Below are 22643 nucleotides of genomic sequence, written 5' to 3' on the forward strand. Positions count from 1 at the left end.
AAAGGGTAGACTTTTATAGAAAATTATTACGTATTTCACTTGAAATATTATTGAAATAAATAGTTTAGTATTATACAAGTATTTTAAATATTAAAATTTAATATTACTTCCTTCGGTCTATAATAAGTGACTTTTTTTAGCATTTGGCTTACCCCTTAAGAAAATACGAACTCCTAGAGAAAAAAAGATATAATCACTAAATTTTTCTTAATTAATCGTTACCTTGACACGTTGGAATATATAAATAAGAACAAATTTTGAAAAAATAAAATTAATTTTTTCTTAATTATATAAAAGAACACTTATTTTGGACCAATATAAAAAGGTCAAAAGGTCACTTATTATGGGGTGGGACTACTAATCATGTGGTCAAAGGAATATTTGCAAATATTTAAATGTTATCTATGGTTAAACGGGACATATAATTTATTATGATACGCACGTATATACATGATTGGGTTCGAATTTCCTCTCCTTTTTCTGGTCCAACGAATTATCTCTCCACTTAGTAAAACACTATTCACTAGGATAAAAAGTTAAAATTGAACTAGTTATCAATCTTAAAAAAAACCTGCAAAATAATTAATGTCAATTTTACCTGGCATGTACAATAAATGTTGAGCTTTCTAGTACCCCTATTTGTCCCTAAAGTCCCTTTCACTCTCTTATTATTGTTGGTCTTATTTTGCCTTTTACCACAGTATTTGAGCTTTTCATTGGTATCCTATTTTTCCCTTTTTGATTAAAAAAAATAAAAATTTAGATAATGGGCTCAACCCTCTGCAATTCTCCACTTAAATACCAAACTCTTTCTTTGTAGCAGGATTTAAACTCGCGACATGCGCCTAACCCACACATCACGTGTTGTGCTCTTACCGCTAGATCAAAGCCCTGGCGGCAACCTTTCTTAGTAGTATTAGTATTTATGTTACTATGGTTTGCCCTTCCTGCAATGGGTTCTTGTCTGAAGCTTTATAATTCCAAGACAACTTTGCAGACCTGTGAAAAGTTGCTAGAAGCAACTCAAACTAGTTCATTTCCATTATGAATGTGCTACTCAAATATTCATCTTGATAACTGACATTCGGAAATGGTTTAATCATCTTGTGCTTAGTACAACAATTAGCTTATTCAAAACCCATTAGCTGTTGAATATGTCAACTACCAAACATCGTTAGAAATTTACAATCATTGCTCTGAATAGTATGATTTGTGTGTTTCTCTGCAGAGCAACATTTTAAAGAATATGTTAAGAGGTCACCATATTCAATATTCAGAAATTACGGATATTCTTAGTCTTACATGTTTCAGAAGAATACTCAACACAGGTTGCTAAACTAACACAAATAGCCCTTCAGTTTCCAGGGATTGCAATATTCCAACTCCCAAGTGAAAGAACTCATAGCTAAGGAAAAAATAAAAAATAAAAAATTACAAAAGTTAAAAAACTGTCGTATTTGCCTCAGGTCCGAGATAACTAACATTTTGCAGGTGATATAACTTCAAAAAATAATCAAATTACAATAGTGACAATTTTGAAGAAAGAATAAAAGGAAAAAAGGCCTTTAATTTAATAACTACTCCAAACTCAAGGTTTTCCTTTGGATGTGTAACCTAAAGAAGAAAAACTTTTGCTATAGCCTCAACCAAGCAAAAGAACATAAAATATGATTTCTCAGGAAACACATTCTTTCACAGTTGATAAAAATACAACTCCGAAATATATTCCACTTTGGAGCAAACACTTTGTTAGTAGACATTAATACATGAGTGAAAATTCTACATTCTGGTATCCAATTTTCTGCTGAGCCCTTTCCTTCTAATCTTGGTAAGAGTCAAAATAGCCATCAAGGAACGTGAGCCAGGAAAAGCCAACTCGTGCACAGGTACCAGCAAAATTTACTGTATAAGAGTTGTAGCTTGAACTAGAAAATAATGAGGGAAAGCAAATTGGTTGATCAGCAACCATATATTATAAAGGATTGATAACTACAGCATCAAGTAAACAAGATGACATACATAAAGGAAACAGAAGCAACAACCAGAATCTGAGACGTGTATTTGCAGTCATTTGTACTTTGAAGCTCCAGAAGAAGGCGACGTGAGATAACAGTTCCCCATTTCATGATGCATAAATATCTGAGGTGGCTCTTCTCTGTCAAAGGCAATTGAATATTTTAAAGGGGTTATATAAGGGAGAGTGACCAAGAACACACCCAACGCACTATAAGAAAATGATTAAAGAAGTTTGTCTTACATTTCATTAGCTTCTTGGTATGCATAACTGGATGCAACTGCTAAAAGCATTCCATCATGGCTATATGATAGAGAGACAACACTCTTGGGATACCTTGGCATCTAAAAAAAAAAGACCGAACAAATAGACTGAGACCCATCAATTGGTTGAAACAAGCACAAAGAGATGCAGCAAATTTCCAAAGGGGAAATAAACAGAAGCAGTAGCTAAAGCAGAACGGGTATGTGTGACAGCAATGAACATTCTACATTTTTCATTTTGATTGGAAAACTGACAAATTTTACTTTGGCATGTAACTCATGTAATACAAGAGATTTGTTCACTGAACTCCACAAGCACAAGATTTCTTTCAAAACTACGACTTCAACCAACTGATATCAAAACTGCAATTATAACTATATTATCAATTTCTGCGGAACTTATGCAACATCTGATTGAACAAATGAACAAGAGTACTTCAAATGTCCGTTTCCTTCCTTGAGCAATTACAACTATTTATCACTTTTTGGGAAACTTATGCAATATCTGACTGACAAATGAACAAAAGTACCTCAAACATCCGTTTCCTTCCCCGAGCATCCCACAAGGTGACATAGCCGTCATTGTCACCAGTGACAAATGAACCAATAATGCTGGGAAGGGAAAGGGTACTGTGAGTATAACTTCTATCAGTTAGAAATAACAGAAGGCTGAAACTGGAAAACCACATACGATGGGTTAAACGCAATGTCATTAACTGTTACAAGATGACGTCTCCCATCTTTACTCTTTGGATGACATCTAAATGCGTATCTGCAAAAGCTGACAAATGAATTAAGAGATCCACATAAAAGGAGAGTTTTTTGAATGAGACTTCATAGTAACCATATACTGAGAAATTTCAGTAGCTGAAACTGTTTCATCCTTCTATAAAATGTCTGAATTTGCCACTTAAAGAAAAGTGAAGTTATAGTTTCACCAACGTGCAACCCTACCCATGTACCTAAATGGATACAACAACAACAACAACATACCCAGTATAATCCCACGGGTGGGACTGGGGAGGGTAGTGTGTATGCAGTCCTTACCCCTACCTGGAGAGGTAGAGAGTTGTTTACAATGGAACCTTGGCTCAAGAAAAGGTGGAAAGGAAGAATAGGGGAGAAGAAGAAGAGGAAAGAGGGGTACCAAAATGGATATGAGTGTAAAAGAAATAAGGAATATGAAGGTTTAAACCAAAAGATACATTGCCCCAGGAAGAATATTTCTACTGCTTTTTCTACATTTTATAATTTACCTTGATTAGTTGTCGATCTTTCTTTTTCTTTCAATCAGATTTGATTTTACCAACTGCTTCTTTTGTCATCCAAATTAAAGATAAGAAGCCAATTCATCTTTTGTTGGCCTACTATTGACTGATACAAGGACCTAAAAAAGGCCCTCTCAAACTTTTCCATTTCTACTAAGTTCTCTACTAATGCTCTGAATCATCATCCTTCCCGTACCACCTCTCTTTTCTAGAATGCTAAACTATTTTCCATGCTGGAACTTGGAAGACTAAATATGGCACCTCAAACTTGAAAAAGGCTTAGAAATAATTATTTGCAGCAGCATCAAACTTTTGCTTACATCTCCTAATAGTGAATTGCACCTTGGATGAGGTCATCTTAGGCTATGAGGAATTTATCAGTCTTTACATGCTTAATGGAAACGCTAATGTCAAGAATTCGCCAGGATTTGCAACTTCGGAAAGTGGATGCTACAACAGGGAGATGGAACACAGAGCAAGTCCCTTGCAAGTTCAAGAGGTACCAGTTCATAAATACAGGGGAAAATGTTTCCGTGGCATCTGATGAAATAAAGCTTTGGTACTTTTTTGGAAATGCATTGACAGATTAAAATGGATTACAACAGCCTCTTCTAGCTAGTGCCTTGTCTAGTTGTGTTTGCTAGTTGAGACATCTGATAGATCCTATATTCCATCCAAATGTTAGCAAGCGAAACAGCAATTTGGAAAGTTGGACAGGTATTCCTACAAACATATAAGCAAAATAAGCAGAACCGAATTTGTGGTGTCAGGTGAATGCCAAGCAGCTCTTTGCTCTTTCAGTTTTTTCTACACCAATGCATTTGAAAAGCCAGGTAGACACCATCTTCCAAAAAATATCAGCTAACGCTGACCTGATATATGAACTCGACTGCTTACAGTTGAACCTACAATGTGCCTAGCATGGTTTGATTAATCTGGCCAGAATCACCATACAGTAGTCTGATGTACTACAAACTTTCATCTTTTCAAACAAAAAGAAAGTACTACAAACTTTTACTGACCCCTCATCTGAGCTGGATCTGCAGATGTACTCCAGAAGAACTCGCTCATCAACTGATCCAACAATAAATCCTACACAAAGAGGTTACCCCGAAGGAATCTGATAAATTAATTGAAAGAAAGGTAAGATAAAATATAAGCATGAGAAAGAAACATGTGATGGAGAAATATTTATGCCAGTTATCTAGCCAATATAAGATGGATAATACAAAAAACTGAAAAACCAACATAATTATATCCTTCTGTAGTAAGTGTTATCAAAGGCAAAAACAAAAGAAAAGAAATAAGCATAGAAGTCTATTGCTTTAAGCTCAAACGGCTAACAAGTGTGGGCTTTAATGGAGAAAGGCGCAATAGAAGGGAATGATAAACATACATACTACACTGAAGCGCCGCTTTAACGGGGCAAAGTGCACAACCTACTTTGCATCCAGTTTCACGGCTTAAGCATGCCACAATTAAGTCCTTGACAACACCATCCGCAGTGAAATACATACATGCATAATATTCTTCTTCTAATAGAACCCTTTGTTCAACTTTCAAGAAGATACTTAAACTTTTTGTATTTTTTCTTTTTCTCTTTGTGTTTTCTTTCAATGGGGTGAAGGGGTATGATGGGGGCCTTGGAAGCACAACGTAGTTGATATTAGAATTTTGGTAAGAGTACCTTTAGGGTTAAAAATTGGCCGTACACATTTACTTTGACGCCTTTCGTGTGAACTGATTTCTTAAAACTTCGTAGGTCATATATATCAACTGAGGAGCCAGCAGCAACTATCAAACTGAACTCAGATAGTGACATTGACCCCACTTCTGAAGCTAAGCTGTTCAAGCAGCCATGAGATTGGGTTGAACGAGCATCCCAAAAATTTATCTTTCTATCCCAACCAGCAGAAATTATTTGACCTACAATTATTTTTTTTAATAAGATATGTAAATATTACTAAGGCAAGTACCAAGACGGTACTGCAAAATACAAAATTACAACAGTACAGAGGTCACACCATATAGCAATTGAGAACACTCATCTCAATGAATCTAAAAAGTCTAAAACATCTTAGAAGTCTTCTACTGTCCTCTCCTTACACCAATGAAAAAGGAATTTAAAGAGAGAAAATTGAGTCGATAAAATTATACCTTCGGAGCAATAAAGTTGTGAGCAAATCAGTGAAGTTTGGTCCTTTCCATTTGCCACATGATGTTGAACATATATCCAAATAAATCAAGTTTCCATCTAAGATACTGATTAATGGATCCTCAACTTTAGGAATATTCAAATAGAATTCTTGTGCTTAGTACGATAATTACCTTATGGAAAATCTATTAGCTTTGACAGAAATACCTAAACATTGTTAGGATCATTGCTTTTGCTTTGAATATTATGTGTTGTGTCTTTCTCCAAGGCAATATTTAATGAAAATGTTAAGAAGCCACCATACTGAAATTAGAGAGGTACCAATATCTTACATGTCGTAGGAGAATACTCAACACAGGTTGCTACATCATCATTAATTCCCACTGAGATTTTAACCCCTGAATCCAAATCATACCTAGGAAGAAGAACAACCCAAAAGGGACCATCATGTGTAGAGTGATAACAAATTCAATGCATTCCCCAGAGAACTTACCCAGAAACATGAGAAAAAACAGTTTCTAGCTCTAAGCTCAACACATAAGCTTCTTCTTTTTCTTTTTCCTTTTCTTTTCTAACATGAAAGCTTTCTGTTTTTGTCCATTGCAATACGGAATAAAAGCACAGCGAATCCAAGATTTGAACTTTATGGGTCCGAGTTCGAAATTCTATCATAGACCATTTATTTTTCTTTTACTTTTTATGACAATGATGGTGTAAGGGCCAGCTTGTGTGCACCTCGACTATTCTGCAAGGTACCTACTACCTCCCACCAGCACAGGTACCCATAACTTGTGCTCTAAGTTGGCCCCTAAATGGAAGGTCTTACACGTGCACTATGCACCTACTGCAAGGTGGGGGGAGACTTGATCAGATTATCATAAAGCAGGAGTAAAAACCTGTAAATTGAACCATCAGACTCAGCAGTAAGGCACACCCTCTCGTTCTCAAAGCAGCAATCGAGGAGAGAAGCTTTCCCGGGAGCTTCCATTCGAAGCTTAGAGCTATCCACATCGTACAATCGAAGACTCTGCAAAATCAATTTTTGTGTTACATGTAAATGAAGTAGAATTTACAGACAGTTAGAGCCCCAAATGGAGGGAATGGAATCGAGGATTATATAGCCGAATCCAACTAGTTTAAAATTGAGGCGAATTTGCTACTGTATCCGAATGAACTTGAATCATACATACAAACACAGAATACAAAAGTTTTGAAAGTGATATTTTGGATGCTCTACAGCCCAGGGAATCCGCTCACCAGGATGGTGAATGGCTCCGGAATATTGGGGACATAGTGTTTGATAAAAGTCTCGAGCTTAATGCGACCAAGCTGCAATGCCAATTTGCAAATGATGCGCTTCTTGAGACCGCAAAATATGTTTCCACCGAGCTTTTATCTGCTCACTTTGACGAACCAACGGGGAATGAGGGAGTGACACTACTTCTCATCTATACAACAGTAGATGATGCAGATGATAAGATTGTCGAGTTTTTCCCTTACCTATTCAAACATCCCTCTTTAACCTTGGTGTTGGATGATTTTAGGGAGCTCGCAATGAACTTGACACATGTCTTACAGATTTGCAATTGGTTTGACACTGGGCAGCATGCTTCAAATGAAGTTGTTTCAATGTTTTTGACTGCAAAACGACAAAAGGGATGTCACTTGTATTCAGCGCATCACAAGGGTGCAAGGGATAATAGCCTACTAATTCGTAGTTATGTGGACAAATGGTTAGATACTGGGCAGGTTTTATGGGCTTGCTTTGATATGGGAGAGTTGTGTGTGTCTTCATTACTCAGACAAGTCCAGCTTATTGGTTACCCTCATGGCTTTCAAGTTCTTGATATTGCAACTGCGTCAAGCAGATGCAAACTGCGCTCAAGGCATGTTGATCCCGTAAACTCTTTACAAATGCAGCACTTCCCTGTAACATCTAATGGTTGTAAAGGATTTAGACCATCACGCCTTTTGCTATTGCTTATAGCAAGCGACGACATGGTTGATTCAACTCCTGCTCGTAGTGAGAGGCATGACTTCATTGCTCCTGGTGCTAATTTCTTTGTAGTAACTATTCGCATAACTACGGATCTATATGTGTGGGATCTTGGAATAAGTTCCGCGTTCTTGGCTCTAACAGGTGGGATAGAGAATGTAGCGGCCCTAATATTGTTGGGTTGTACTGGAAAGTTTTGCTTCATTGCATATTTTAACTCTAAGACAAGAGTGTGGGATCCCGGACAACCATGGTGTGTGAATTCCTACATTTTGCACTCTGATTTGGCACTATCAGTTACTAGTTTACCAAATTTTACTCATTTTTATGTTGTTGACTGGACTTGTGTGAGGTCTCAAACACCTCTGGACTTTGCTTTACCTAGCAGCTATTCGTATGATGACACAAATAAAAGTTTTCTTCCTTGTTCACTTAAGATAGCATCATTCCTTCATGTAGCTGATTGCTCTGGAGAATTACTTTTGGCCAAGGGTGACACTATGTTGTTAAGAAACATCATCTTCCAAAGTACACAAGTTGCTATACTTGGGGACATGCTTGAACTGGGTGCAACAGAATTCACGTTCAATGAGTTGATGTTACAGTTTTGCTGTGATACCCGTTTTAATGTAGCTGCACCTGTCGAAACGAGGTTTACCACTGCAGCCGAGAATATAAATTGTGCCGAGGAGATAAAACTGTTATGCCTCAATGATGATCACTGCCCCTCTTCTGAAATTATCAATTTTCTAAATAGTGATGATGACATCCTTGTCAAAGTCAGTTGTCAAAGACAACGGGGAATGTCTTGGGCTCTTGTGAAGTGTACTTTCCCTTAAGAACTATGCTGTGCAATAGTGGGAGAGAATAAGTCAACTGGATTATCTCTATTGAGTGTGAACTTTTGGAAAATGAGCAAAATACATGCCTCTATTATTGGGAGTGGGTTTATGTCAAACATGCACCAGGTTGCTCTCTTTTTATCAAGATATAAAGGTGCCATGATTCTATGTGGACAAAGAGCTCAATTACAGTACCCCATGATCAACCTGCTTCTTCAAGCCATCGCTGCTCTTGATGCTGGCTTTGAGAGGATTGTCCAAGATGCTCTAGTCAAGTGTGACCCTCTCCATTCAAAGCTCCTAACTTGCTGCCTTATGATTTGTGGGGACATATTGCCAAAGGATGTCAACATTACAGTGGCAGCTATCTCAAGTCACGTTCACAAAATTGTGATAGATCCTGTCTTCTTATTCTATTTTCCAACACACCTTTGTATAAAGACAGTTCGCAGAGTGTGCACTACGAACGCGGTTCTTAACCCAAACCTTGAGGACAAGGTTTTTATCCAGGGCGGGGGTATTGTTATGAATCAACCCCAGCCCAATAAGGATGTCAACACACAAATAGCTATTGGGCTGAGAAGAGCTATTGGCCGAGAACAAACAATAGGGCCAGGCTAATTTGGGATCCGGGTTGAGTAATGAGCCCAAGAACAATTCTATTAAAAAGAGCAGCCGTCGGTGATTTTGGGATTATGCAAATTGTTGAAGAAAAGTGTCTGTCCTGTCAACCTCTTTCTCAAGTTGAAGCTTCTCATCTCCCTTCTTCTAATTGTGTGTCTTCTCCTATATCTACAACTATCTCAATTTCTGTATTTCCATGGTTAGACTGCAATTTGAGTGTTAGTCCGGCTACTAGTAATTGTAATAGAGGTTAGTTCTTATCAATTATACTTTGAGATTGTAGCATTTGTTACAAGGGGGGAACTGGGTTTTATACTTACAGAATCCCAAGAAGAAATGAGCAGATTGTTGGAATGTGGGCCGAATCGGATCCTTGAAATTGCGTCCCGAATTGGGTCCTCCAAATTCAAAGAAATAGTATTCATTGTGAATTGAACGATGAAACAGCAACTACTTTTTGAAAAGTTCGTGCCCTAAAATGAGAGTCCTTTGGACAGCTTGAAATTTTTCCCGCCTAATTACTTCAACAAATTTTTGTTTTGCTTTTTTAATTTTATTCATGTTTGAAGCTGGTCGGAACTCGGAAGGGGTAATTAGGAAATGGTGAAATGGGATTTGGTTAATTTAGGGTTATATTTGTGTATTTGCTTTTCCCTTCTTAGCATTAGACATATACATTATTTGCAAACTAATATTTATCTCATAATTTTATCTATTATTTCAAAATTTAACTTGATATAAGAATTTAAAGTTTAAGATACATTTTAGAGGAGTATTTCCAGACTCCAGTTAGCTATGCAATGTATTCTGATTGGAAGATAAACTTTAACAATAATCTCATTAATAATAAGGTAGACAAGATAAATTATTTTTAAATATGGAAAAGTATTTTTCTTTTTTAAACAAATTTAAAAGAAGTGTAATGCATAAATTGGGATAACAACAATAACATACCTGATATAATTCGACAAATGGGGTCGGAGGAGACTAGTGTGTACGCAGACCCCTATCCCTTCTTTGTAATGGTAGAGAGGCTATCTGCGATAGACCATCGGCTCTTAATGCTACAAGCCAAAGGTTGTGTGATATCTTGTTTCTCAATTAATAGCCTGTTTGGCCAATCTGGAAAAATCTGCTTATTTTAAGAAGTGCTTTTTCAAAAGTACTTTTTGTGAGAAGTAGTTTGTGTTTGGCTAATTAATTTGAAAAGCACTATAACGACCCGGTCGGTCGTTTCATGAGTTTCAGCCCTGTTTTTCCCGTTTTTGCTTTCTTCTGTGTTCTTCAGCTGTGTCTTATCGTATTGTGTTGGTTGGTTTGGGTTCGGAGTGGTTTTGGAGTGGAATGAGACACTTAGTCTCTTTTGAGTAAGCTTAAGTTGGAAAAGTCAACCGGATGTTGACTAATGTGTAAATGATCTCGGATGGGAATTTCGATGGTTCGGTTAGCTTCGTTAGGTGATTTTGGACTTGGGAGCGCGTCGAGTATGTGAATTGGAGGTCCGTGGTAGATTTAGGCTTGAATTGACGAAATTAGAATTTTGTTTCTCGGTCGGCAGTGGAAATTTTGATATCGGGGTCGGAGCAGAATTTCGAAAATTGAAATAAGTTCGTAATGGCATTTGTGACGTGTGTGCAAAATTTCAGGTCATTCGGACGAGGTTTGATAGGTTTCGGTATCGTTTGCGGAATTCGAAAGTTTGGAAGTTCTTAGGCTTGAATCCGAGGGAGGTTCGGTGATTTGATGTTGTTTTGAGTGTTCTGAAGGTTCGACTAAGTTTGAATATTGATATGTGACTTGTTGGTAGGATTGGTTGAGGTCCCGAGGGCCTCGGGATGATTTCGAATAGTTATAGGAGAGTTAGAAAAATTGGAGTTGCAGGTGAAGCTGCTGTTTTCTGTCACAAGTCATAACCGCACCTGCGGATTGGGAACCGCAGGTGCGAGGCGCAGAAGCGGAAAAGAGACCGCAGAAGCGGCATTGGTCGCAGGAGCGGAGGGCTGGACCGCATCTGTGAGCCCGCAGGTGCGAGACCTGGGGCGCATGTGCGGCGTCTGAGGACTTAAGTGATTTCCGCAGGTGTGGATTTTTGGGCACAGAAGCGGCCCGCATGTGCGAGATATTTCCGCAGATGCGGAAAGTGCTGGGCAGAAAGTATAAAAGGTCCCCTTCGCAAATTTTAACCCATTCTTCACCATTTTGGACGAGTTTAGAGCTTTGGGCAGTGATTTTAAAGGGGGGTTGAAGGTTATCAGCTGGGTAATTTACTTGGGCTTCATTACTTGTGTTTATGATGGTTTTCTATTGTTTAATCATGAAATTAGTGGGAATTTGGAGTAAAGTTGAAGGGGTTAGGGCTTGAGTTTTTGAGAGCTTTGATTGAGAATTTGAGGGGTCAAATGGAGTCGGATTTTGATAAATCTTGTATGTATGGACTCGTGAGTGAAAAGTCTTTCTAGTATTGTAATTTTTGTCGGATTCCGAGATGTGGGCCCGGGGTCGGTTTTGGGTGAATTTCGGGATTTTTGCTAAATTGATAGATTTTCGTGTGAAATTGGTTCTTTGGCCTATATTGACTGCATTGTATTGCTTTTCGTTAGATTCGGGACGTTTGGAGACCGATTCGAGGGGCAAAGGCATCGCGGAGTAGAATTTTGGCTTGATTGAGGTAAGTAATACTTCCAAACTTGGTTCTGAGGGTTTGAAACCCCGAACTATGTGCTATATTATTTGTATCGAGGTGACGCACATACCAAGTGACGGGCGTGCGGGCATGCACCATGAGGATTGCGACCTGGTTCATTCCATGGCACCGCGCAGTGACTCTTTCTTGTTGATAGTCGTGTCTCTATCATATGATTAAGTAATGTGCTGTGAATCATGCTGGATATCATGTTAGGGCTTCACGCCGATACTGTTGAGACCCGAGTGGTCGTTTCTTGCTGTCATCTCATTACATTCATTGATATTCTGTACTCAGTCTTGTTCATGCATGTCATATCATGTCTCAATCTCAGTTATTATTATTTGGCACATCATATCATTGTTTCGGGCTAGTTTCATGGCATTGTGAGCCTGTGTGTGTGAGACTGGAGAGTGATGCCTGAGTGAGGCCGAGAGCCTGATCATGAGTGACAGTTATGGGATCGGGCTGCACGCCGCAGCAGTTATGTTGATGGTTGTGATAGCGCTTGGGCTGTAGGAGCCCCTCCGGAGTCTGTAACACACCCCCAGTAAGCGCGGTTAATTATATTCAGGAATGGATCTTCCCTTGGTATGGAGATGGATCTTCGACATGAGGCTGGTTGGCCTGTTCCTCGGTACTGGAGACCGATGACCTGTGATGTGTATATATTCTGGGATGGATCTTCCCTGGGCCTTGTGAGCCATATACAGTACCGAGTGGCTGTGAGGTTGTTATCATTACTATTATCTGGAGATGGATCTTTTCCACAGGCTGGATTGGCCTTCCTCGGTACTGAGTGACTGCTGTCAGAGATGTATATATTCCGGGATGGATCTTTCCTGGGCCGTACGTGTCATATACAGTACTGAGTAGACGGGCATTTGAGATTGTGGGCACATGAGGTACTCAGCATGGTGCATTTCATACAGCATATGCATTGACATGTAGATGTAGCAGAGTCACATTTCTTTACCATGTTCATATCTGCTATATTCACTGTTTTGAAGTGTCTACTTAACTGAAAGCATGCCTACGTTTCTGTACGTTATTCTGCTATCTTTGATGAGGTTGAGTTCGTCACTACCTATTAGTCCATAGTTTGGACTTGTTACTTACTGAGTTGGTGTACTCACGTTACCCCATGCACCTTGTGTGCAGATCCAGGTATCTCGGGCCACGGTAGCGGCTATTGATCAGTTCAGTCGCGTGCTTTCGTTGGAGATAGCGAGGCAGCTGCTTGGCGACCGCAGTTCCGCCTTTCTCCTTCCTTATCTCCCTTTTGTGTACCTTTGACTATTCTCGGACGATGCTAGTCTTGTTTTATTTTGGAACAGTTTTAGTATTGTTCTCATGACTTAGTGACACTCGAGATCGGGCTTGTATTTCCGTATTTTTGGATTTTAAATTTATTTCTTTTACGGGATTTCAGTAAGAAAAGATTAATATCTGGCTTTTAAATGAAATATCGAAATTTATTGGGAATGTGTCGGCTGGCCTAGTTCCATGAGAGGCGCCATCATGACCGGTCGGTTTTGGGTCGTGACACAAATAGTCTCCTAATATAACTCAACTAACACAATTATATCACGCATAATTTGTATTTTACGCTATAGAAAAGATTTCCCATCCGAAAAATACCACAAAATAGAGCAATCTCTAAATTTTCAATCCTTCCTTTTTTTCTATTTTTGTCGTTCATGGAAGTTCTGTTTTCAACCAATAAAATTCGAGATTCATACAATTGTATATAGAAATTCAATATAATTCGATTTTATATATGGCAAGTTTAGCCGTGCTATTGCGTCATTCTGACAAGTAGAACAGTGAGAGTAACTATGTCGATTATTCGATTAAGGGGATACTGATAAAGGAATATGCGTCGTACAATGATTTGGTTGCTTCATTTCGAATCAACTCGACATAGATTTGAACCTATGGATAATGCTTCTGGTATTAAGGGAAAGGAGGTCGATGCAGGAACTAGCTCGGATACACGGGACGAAAAGGTAATTATTGATGTATCTATATGTATTTGAGTCCTCATACATTGAGTATTACCTTCTCTAATGGGTTTCTCTTATTGCATTTTATTGTATTTATATGTGTGCAATAGTGGATACATTGCTTTCTCTTATTTTATATTGATATGGTATACATATATGTTGATGTATTCATAAGTATTCAAAAGTGCATTCACTGAATTGTACCTTTTTCAGTGACTTTTGCATATTGTATGTAGATGTATTTATATTTATTCAAAAGTACCTTTACTGATTTGTAATTATTCCAGTGTCTTTTGCATATTGTGTTTAGATGTGTTAGATGTATTCAAAAGTTCATTTGTTGATTTGTACTTATTACAGTGCCTTTTGCATATTGTATTTTGATATATTCAAAAGTTCATTCAAAACATGAATGAGTTATGTATTGCAAAAGATTTATGAATTTTTTTTGTAATTTTTGTTGTATGCAGGAAATAAACTATTTGTGAAATACCCGCCTATTTTATCACCGCATATCAGTTCCTACACTAACACCGACATAGTATCCGACCTCAAAGAAAAACTTACTCCAGAACAGTACAAAATATTTGGTACTACTTGTTTTGGAAGTTTCCTTGATATGAAGCGTTGTGAGGTCCAACATCAATTGTTCAGGTGCTTTATGGTTCTGCAACTGGAAGGAACTCATGATGATTCATTTTCAATATACGTCAATGGTACAACATTATCCTTTTCAATCAGGGAGTTTGCGCTTGTCACTGGTCTCAATTGTATTGGTGACCCTAAAGATTTTTAGTTTAACACAAAGGTGCCTAACAGGATTGTTCTTGTCACGACCCAACCCCGGTCGTGATGGCGCCCAAAACACTGCTAGGCAAGCCCGACCATTTAGACAACCTTAACCAATTAATCACAGTGCATGAATAAATTAACATAGCTGAATTACTAAGTCAAATGCTGAAATCCTGAAATAGATTCAAACATACGGAAAACCCAAAATATAAAATGACTACACAGCCCGTAGAATCCGGTGTCACAAGTCTGAGCCTCTAATACATGAGTATCATCCTACTACATATCGTCCTCTAGAAATGAGGAAACAAAATAAACAAGATAGAAGGAAGATCAGGACTGCGAACGTCAAATGCAGCTACCTTGAAACTCCCAAATGTGATGCTAGGCAGAGAAGTCCTCACTCAGCCTCAGTAGTACCTAGATCTGCACGCAAGGTGCAGGGAGTAATCTGAGTACTCCGACCCAGTGAGTAATAAACATAAATAAAGACTGAGAATAAGAAATCCTGAATAGGCACAAAGTAATTCTATAAATACAGCAACTTGAACCCAGTAGCATAAAATCAGTAAAACGGTGAAAACAATTATAGAAATATCACAGCAGATAAAGGAACAAATGACAATTAAGAATATGCAATGCACACATAGACCGGTACTCTCTAGTACCCGCTGCGGCGTGCAGCCCGCTCCATTTATTTATAGTCGACGGCGCTCACTGGGGGTGTGCAGACTCCGGGAGGGGCCCCTTACGGCCCAAGCGCAATAATAAGCCATATCGTGGCATCAATTAGGCCCTCAGCCTCATATCAATATCAATATCATACCGCTGCGGCGTGCAGCCCGATCCCATACTCAGTCCAAAATCACATAAGTCTCTCGGGCACAATAATATAGAAATATTCAGCCCAAACTTCATTTAAAAATATTAATTATGTTTCTAGTTTGAGAAAAAGTGGTTGAGTTTGCAAAACAGTTACAAGGACTGAATTTAATTATCTGTAAATATGGTAAGAAACCACTAAAAACAATCCCTGAAGGATTCAAGCAGTTGGCACGAAGCCCAATTATGATAATTAATCCATTTTTATAAGGATATCTACTAAGCTTCAATCAATTAGGTAGTAATTTTATTAAGCGGGACGGACCAAGTCACAATCCCCGACGGTGCTCTACCCCACGCCCGTTATCCGGCGTGCAAGTCACCTCACATAGCACTACGATGTGCAAATTCGGGGTTTCAAACCCTCAAAACAGCATTTATATCTATTACTCACCTCAAGCCGGCCAAAATCCTAGCTCGCTATGCCCTTGCCTTTCGAATTGACCTCCTCGTGCACCGAATCTGATCAAAACCACAACGAATACGTCACAATATGCCAATGGGACAATTCCCAATTGAAAATAATCAAAAAATAGTGAAAATCTCGAAATTAGCAAAAACCGAGCCCCGGGCCCACTTCTCGAAAATCAGAAAATTTACCATCAACGGATTCCTTATCTTGCCACGAGTCTATACATATAAAGAACACCAAAATCGGAGTCAAATGACCCCTCAAATCCCCATTTTAGCTCTCTTAAGTTTCAAGCCCTAATCACCATTTTTGACTATTAATTCCTTGAGTTTTCAGCTCTAATCTATGTATTTACACCACAAAATCGTGTTGTAGACTCACAAATCCTTACCTCAAAGAAGTCCCTTGATTTCTCTCTTCCAACTCGCCCAAATTCTCCAAGTCCGAAGTGAAAATTATGAAACCCTTTGAAATTTCGCGAAGGAGAAATAAAACATCACTGACCAGTTATTTCCGCATCTGCGCCTCCTTAGCCGCATCTGCGACTTCCGCTTTTGCGGTTAAGTGTCGCTTCTGCGGAATAAACCGCTTCTGCGGTGACAAGACCGCTTATGCGGCTCCCGCATCTGCGATTCCATTTTCGCACAAGCGGTTTCCCCTTAGATTTCCAAAATCCGCATCTGTGGTCGCTTTTTCGCATCTGCGACTCCGCAGATGCGGTCGCCCTACGCGCACCTGCGATCCCAGCCGCTTCTGTAGCTCGCTCCTCGCTTCTGCGGTCCTACTTCCGCAGAAGCGAAAATACCAGAAGCAGCAGTGATTTCTGATCCTTACAAGCCCAAAACTTCCCGTTAGCCATCCGAAATCAGCCCGAGGCCCCCGGGACCTCAACCAAAAGCATCAACACATCCTAACACATCATTCAAACTTGCTCCAATCATCAGAACACCTCAAACAACACCAAAACCACCAAATTACATCGGATTCAAGCCTAAGTTCTTCTAAAACTTCCGAAACACGCATTCGATCAAAAACCCAACCAAAATACCTCCGAATGACCTGAAATTTTGCACACACATCCCAAATCATCTAACGAAGCTACTGCAACTCTCGGAATTCCATTCCCACCCTCGGATCAAAATCTCACCTATCAACCAGAATTCGCCAAAATACTAACTTCGCCAATTCAAGCCTAATTCTGCACCGGACCTCCAAAATCACTTCCGATCACACTCCTAAGTCACAAATCATCCCCCGAAGCTAACCGAATCGTCGGAATCCACACCCGAGCCCTCTAACTCATAGGTCAACATCCGGTTGACTTTTTCAAAACAAGCCCTCCTTAAAGAGACTAAGTGTCTCATTTCCTTCCAAAAATCAACCCAATTCAACTCGTTCACACAAGACACTGATAATGAAGCATAATGAAGCAGGAAATGGGGGAAACGGAGCGGTTCTCATGGGATGACGGGTCGAGTCGTCATATCCTCCCCAACTTAAACAAACGCTCGTCCTCGAGCGTACCCAGAGTTGTCCTAGAAGCCAACCAATAGCTGAATGACCTTACCAAGCATATACCTGGGGGTGATCCCACGTCACCCTATCTCGCATAGGTCCGATAACACAACATAGCTGAAATTTCGCAATCCATCTAGTCCATAAACCATAGAACCACATTGCACTTTCCGAAATCATACACAAGATCAGAACCTCACATCTATACTCAGAATAAGCCCGAACCAGCTGTAATAACCCATACCTGCAACCTCAGGTGCAATCATATGATATACTACATAACCCAAACACTCGAAATGATAACTTCTATTCACAGCAGTTGCCCACAACACCCGAATACCGGTAGAAAACCTCTTATCAACTAAGGTCTTATTCCAACACTTTCATATACTGCCAACGATAAATGAAAGACGCAATAAACCGTAACCATTTCTCAGATCAACCATTCATGAAACCACTTCCCTTTTGACTAATACCACAGCCGATTCCGAGCCGAACCTCGATATTATCCTTCCAACAGGCTGAAATCAAATCTGTTCGTATTCATTAGTGACCCCAACGATCACCTCGAATCCAACACACTACTCTGGTGATATGACACCTCAATACAGGCCTAAGCCACAACTTGCATAATACGCGCACCAATAAGAAACGGTCTGAACATACTCAAATCATGAAAAATGACTCAAACGAAAGAGCTGTACCTCAAGCTCATCAGTACCATCACAACACAAGGCTGAGACCCCGTCTCACATCATAAAAATAGAACACCTGAATCTACCCGAAAGGTCATATCTCCACGCGTCCTCGCTACAATGCGCGATCCTATCCAAACACTGTTACACATGAAACACCTCAAGTCACTATGCTCAAAATCGACAGCCACGCTCAATTTGATGTCTAGAACCAAAGCAATTCATTACACCCACGGTGAAACAAACAACATACGCCACGCAACCCGATAGGTCATAACCAATACTCCATTTACCGAGCAACACCCAATTACTCTTCCCGCTCGACTCTCACTATGAATCCCCAATAGAACCACACCACATGTGCCCATAACCAACAAATCATAACGTCTCACAACACCGAAAAGTAACTTATAGCTCTCCTCAAATCACTAACAAGCTCAATAACGATCGAATCAACCTATCCCTCAACAATACAACCTATCCCTCAACAATACAATTCGGGGCCAACCAAGCCAACTCAAGCTAAACACGTATCCAGATCGGCCTACCAACGAACTCATTACCAAGAAAGCCTGAAGCTGCTCCTTCCACTACTATAACTCCTGCCGGAGCCATACGATACGGTGCTCGGCACCAAATCAATATCGAAATCCACAACCTCGCCCGGCGACATGCCCGGCCACAAGAAACGCATCCGAAAAGTCCCTTAACACCGGAACGGAACCAATGGTAGGAACCTCTGCACTGACATCCATCACGAAGGCCCAATTAAGAAAAGCAATCCTTCCCAGCCGTCCACTGGGTCTTTGAAATATAAACCACTCTGCAAGAACATAATCCAATGCACCTCGCCACTCAACCCGTGGCATTTCCGGCATAGCCCGCAGCGCAATAGTTCAGCATCACCTAACACTAAGACAACCAGTCTGAATTTCAACATCACATCCAAAATCTAACATATAAGCAAATAAAGATTCACTCGAGCCTCCAAAGCCCGATTGCCACTAAACGTTGCCGAATACACACGATCCACAACCACGACATAGCCTGTACATGAGAACTCCCAGTCTCCAACTCCATATAGCACACGAATCATCATACCTGATCCCAATTTTTGCCGTCCGAATGCATACCACACCTTAAATACCCCATCACTCCACGATAGATACTTTAAACTTTCCTGTGCTACCAAGCAAACCCGAATACCACCAGTTGATCCAACAAGAAAATGCCGCAATACTACCGAAGTATCATCAGTTTAATCACATTACCCTTTTTCTGAGACACATACTCTCGTCAAATCGCTTCCAATTAGCAGCACCATTTCCTTGATTATCTGAGGCTACCCGTTGCCTAAGAGTTTTATGAACTTCTTTTCAAAACTGAACTGAAACCTCGTACACGCAAATCTCGATCCTCCACAACATACCGTATATACCATACCAACCAAGGATAGTAGGAAAACTTTTATCTCTTTTCCGAGCCACAGACATCTACGCACTCAACTAGTCAAGAACTTCCATTGATCCCATCTAGAAGAAAAATCATTACACATTCCATGTCTCTCATATTCGTAGAAAATGCACCTCTTCAACCACGGTAGAAATCAACAAGAACTCTCTCAATTCCGTTTGCATAAATTAACTGCCATGACAGAATCCTTCTAACTCGACCAAGCTAAGCAAGCCATCAAAACCCAAGAGCATTGCTGCAAAATACTTGTAAGGGCTTATTACCTCCAACACATACGAAGAATTAATCATATCCTTACCATACCGATTCGGTCTACTATCAAGCTATTCCATCTATCTAATTTCCCTTCTGATTCATCATCAACTTGATATTCCCCCTTGCTGTAGCACCACAGTTCCTCAACCCAGGCTCACTACACGAGACCCAAGCACAAGACCACACTGTCTAAGACCCATAAGCCACTGAATCCTCTCTCAATTATTCCCAGAAACACCACATTCCAAAATACTTTACTCTGAAGAACTTCCTGCGAATCTAAATCCATTACCTTTACTTTCCAGATACCGATACATAGAATCCCATAATTAACATAAAAATACCACAAGTCTTGACCCTTTTTCCAATGAAAACACAGTCTCTAACCACATACACAACCTTAAGACACCTGATTGTTACATGTGGAATCTTGAACACATTAAAACCATTCTCGAGAGTCATTTACTTCTTATTCAAACTGCAATTCACCTGATCAAACGAACATAACCACCCGTGCCTCATTAGCACTCTGACACCGCAGGATAGGACCTCATCCCAATACAAACAAACATCTTCCTGCTCCATGCACCGAGCATTCTTTACCAACAACAGCTTAAGACATCCTGTGATTCTCACACATCTACAAAGCACCATATAACCTTTGTCAAAAATTTTCTTCACTCGTGCCATCCTCGGCTCAATTTCCGCAACCAGAATTGATTCGCCAGCATGCCTCAAACCAGAACCAACATAGCACATAACCGTACAATTAGCTAACAATAGCAAACTCCCCAACTTGGCTCGAAGCCATAGATCAAAACACTCCCAACAACTCATAACGCACATACTCCATTGCTGCCTTAATACCATAGTGAGATTAAACTCAATCCTTCATAAGCTTGTGGAAACACAAATCATCTAGAATTTTTTTTTGCAAATCTCACATTCACTCACATAACAGTTAAGTCCACTCTCTAGGCGATCCAATTTAGATGTCAACACATTTTCTTCACTTGTAAATGAGATCTTCTAATAGATAACATAAGGATCACACAACTTTAGAACACTCCGCAGGAGATGACCCACCTGCTTTGCCTCCAACTACCATTTCTGTATACCCTTCACCGTCCTAAATTGTACGCAGTCGCTTAGTCTTCCTGAGACTGAACTCATACTGCAACATAAACTCATAGAGATTACATCTCTCACCTCGATCGGGGAATCACAAGCCATCAAGGCACATCTGATACTGAGCGCTCACGCGCACGTACGAACACGTGGAAGGAATTTCAAGAGTTTCTTTTCAAGCTGAATCAAGGACGCACGATAAGAATTCAAGAATGTGAAGTTTTCCTAAAGGTTGTGTAGCCTCTCGAGGATAAGTACAGACGTCTCCATACCGATCCACGAGACTCTACTAAACTGGCTCATAACCCGCGAGACCAAGTAACCTGGCTCTGATACCAACTTGTCACGACCCAACCCCGGTCGTGATGGCGCCCAACACACTGCTAGGCAAGCCCGACCATTTAGACAACCTTAACCAATTAATCACAGTGCATGAATAAATTAATATAGCTGAATTACTAAGTCAAATGCTGAAATCCTGAAATAGATTCAAACATACGGAAAACCCAAAATATAAAATGACTACACGACCCGTAGAATCCGGTGTCACAAGTCTGAGCCTCTAATACATGAGTATCATCCTACTACATATCGTCCTCTAGAAATGCGCAAACAAAATAAACAAGATAGAAGGAAGATCAGGACTGCGAACGTCAAATGCAGCTACCTTGAAACTCCCAAATGTGATGCTAGGCAGAGAAGTCCTCACTCAGCCTCAGTAGTACCTGGATCTGCACGCAAGGTGCAGGGAGTAATGTGAGTACTCCGACCCAGTGAGTAATAAACATAAATAAAGACTGAGAATAAGAAATCCTGAATAGGCACAAAGTAATTCTATAAATACAGCAACTTGAACCCAGTAGCATAAAATCAGTAAAACAGTGAAAACAATTATAGAAATATCACAACAGATAAAGCAATAAATGACAATTAAGAATATGCAATGCACACATAGACCGGTACTCTCCAGTACCCACTGCGGCGTGCAGCCCGCTCCATTTATTTATCGTCGACGGCGCTCACTGGGGGTGTGCAGACTCCGGGAGGGGCCCCTTACGGCCCAAGCGCAATAATAAGCCATATCGTGGCATCAATTAGGCCCTCAGCCTCATATCAATATCAATATCATACCGTTGCGGCGTGCAGCCCGATCCCATACTCAGTCCAAAATTACATAAGTCTCTCGGGCACAATAATATAGAAATATTCAGCCCAATCTTAATTTAAAAATATTAATTAAGTTTCTAGTTTGAGAAAAAGTGGCTGAGTTTGCAAAACAGTTACTAGGACTGAATTTAATTATCTGTAAATATGGTAAGAAACCAGTCAAAACAATCCCTGAAGGATTCAAGCAGTTGGCACGAAGCCCAATTATGATAATTAATCCATTTTTATAAGGATATCTACTAAGCTTCAATCAATTAGGTAGTAATTTTATTAAGCGGGACGGACCAAGTCACAATTCCCGACGGTGCTCTACCCCACGCCCGTTATCCGGCGTGCAAGTCACCTCACATAGCACTACGATGTGCAAATTCGGGGTTTCAAACCCTCAGAACAGCATTTACATCTATTACTCACCTCAAGCCGGCCAAAATCCTAGCTCGATATGCCCTTGCCTTTCGAATTGACCTCCTCGT

The 22643-nt window shown here is 39.9% G+C and overlaps 1 protein-coding gene across 1 annotated transcript; it reads right to left on the reverse strand.

Annotated features, from left to right (window-relative positions):
* Window positions 1–1569: 1569 nt before the first annotated feature.
* On the reverse strand, window positions 1570–9770 carry LOC109205535 (mitotic checkpoint protein BUB3.3-like). Its single transcript, XM_019368246.1, has 12 exons — window positions 9483–9770; window positions 6597–6727; window positions 6033–6115; window positions 5233–5471; window positions 4568–4637; window positions 4418–4450; window positions 3934–3995; window positions 2969–3111; window positions 2808–2889; window positions 2258–2358; window positions 2020–2155; window positions 1570–1925 (listed from the first exon to the last, which is right to left on the reverse strand). The coding sequence occupies exons 1-11, from the start codon at window positions 9585–9587 to the stop codon at window positions 2068–2070; spliced, it is 1137 nt and encodes a 378-aa protein (XP_019223791.1). The 5' UTR covers window positions 9588–9770; the 3' UTR covers window positions 1570–1925; window positions 2020–2067.
* Between the last annotated feature and the right edge of the window lie 12873 nt (window positions 9771–22643).

This window comes from Nicotiana attenuata, unplaced genomic scaffold (assembly GCF_001879085.1).
Source record: "Nicotiana attenuata strain UT unplaced genomic scaffold, NIATTr2, whole genome shotgun sequence".
NCBI classification, from domain to species: domain Eukaryota; kingdom Viridiplantae; phylum Streptophyta; class Magnoliopsida; order Solanales; family Solanaceae; genus Nicotiana; species Nicotiana attenuata.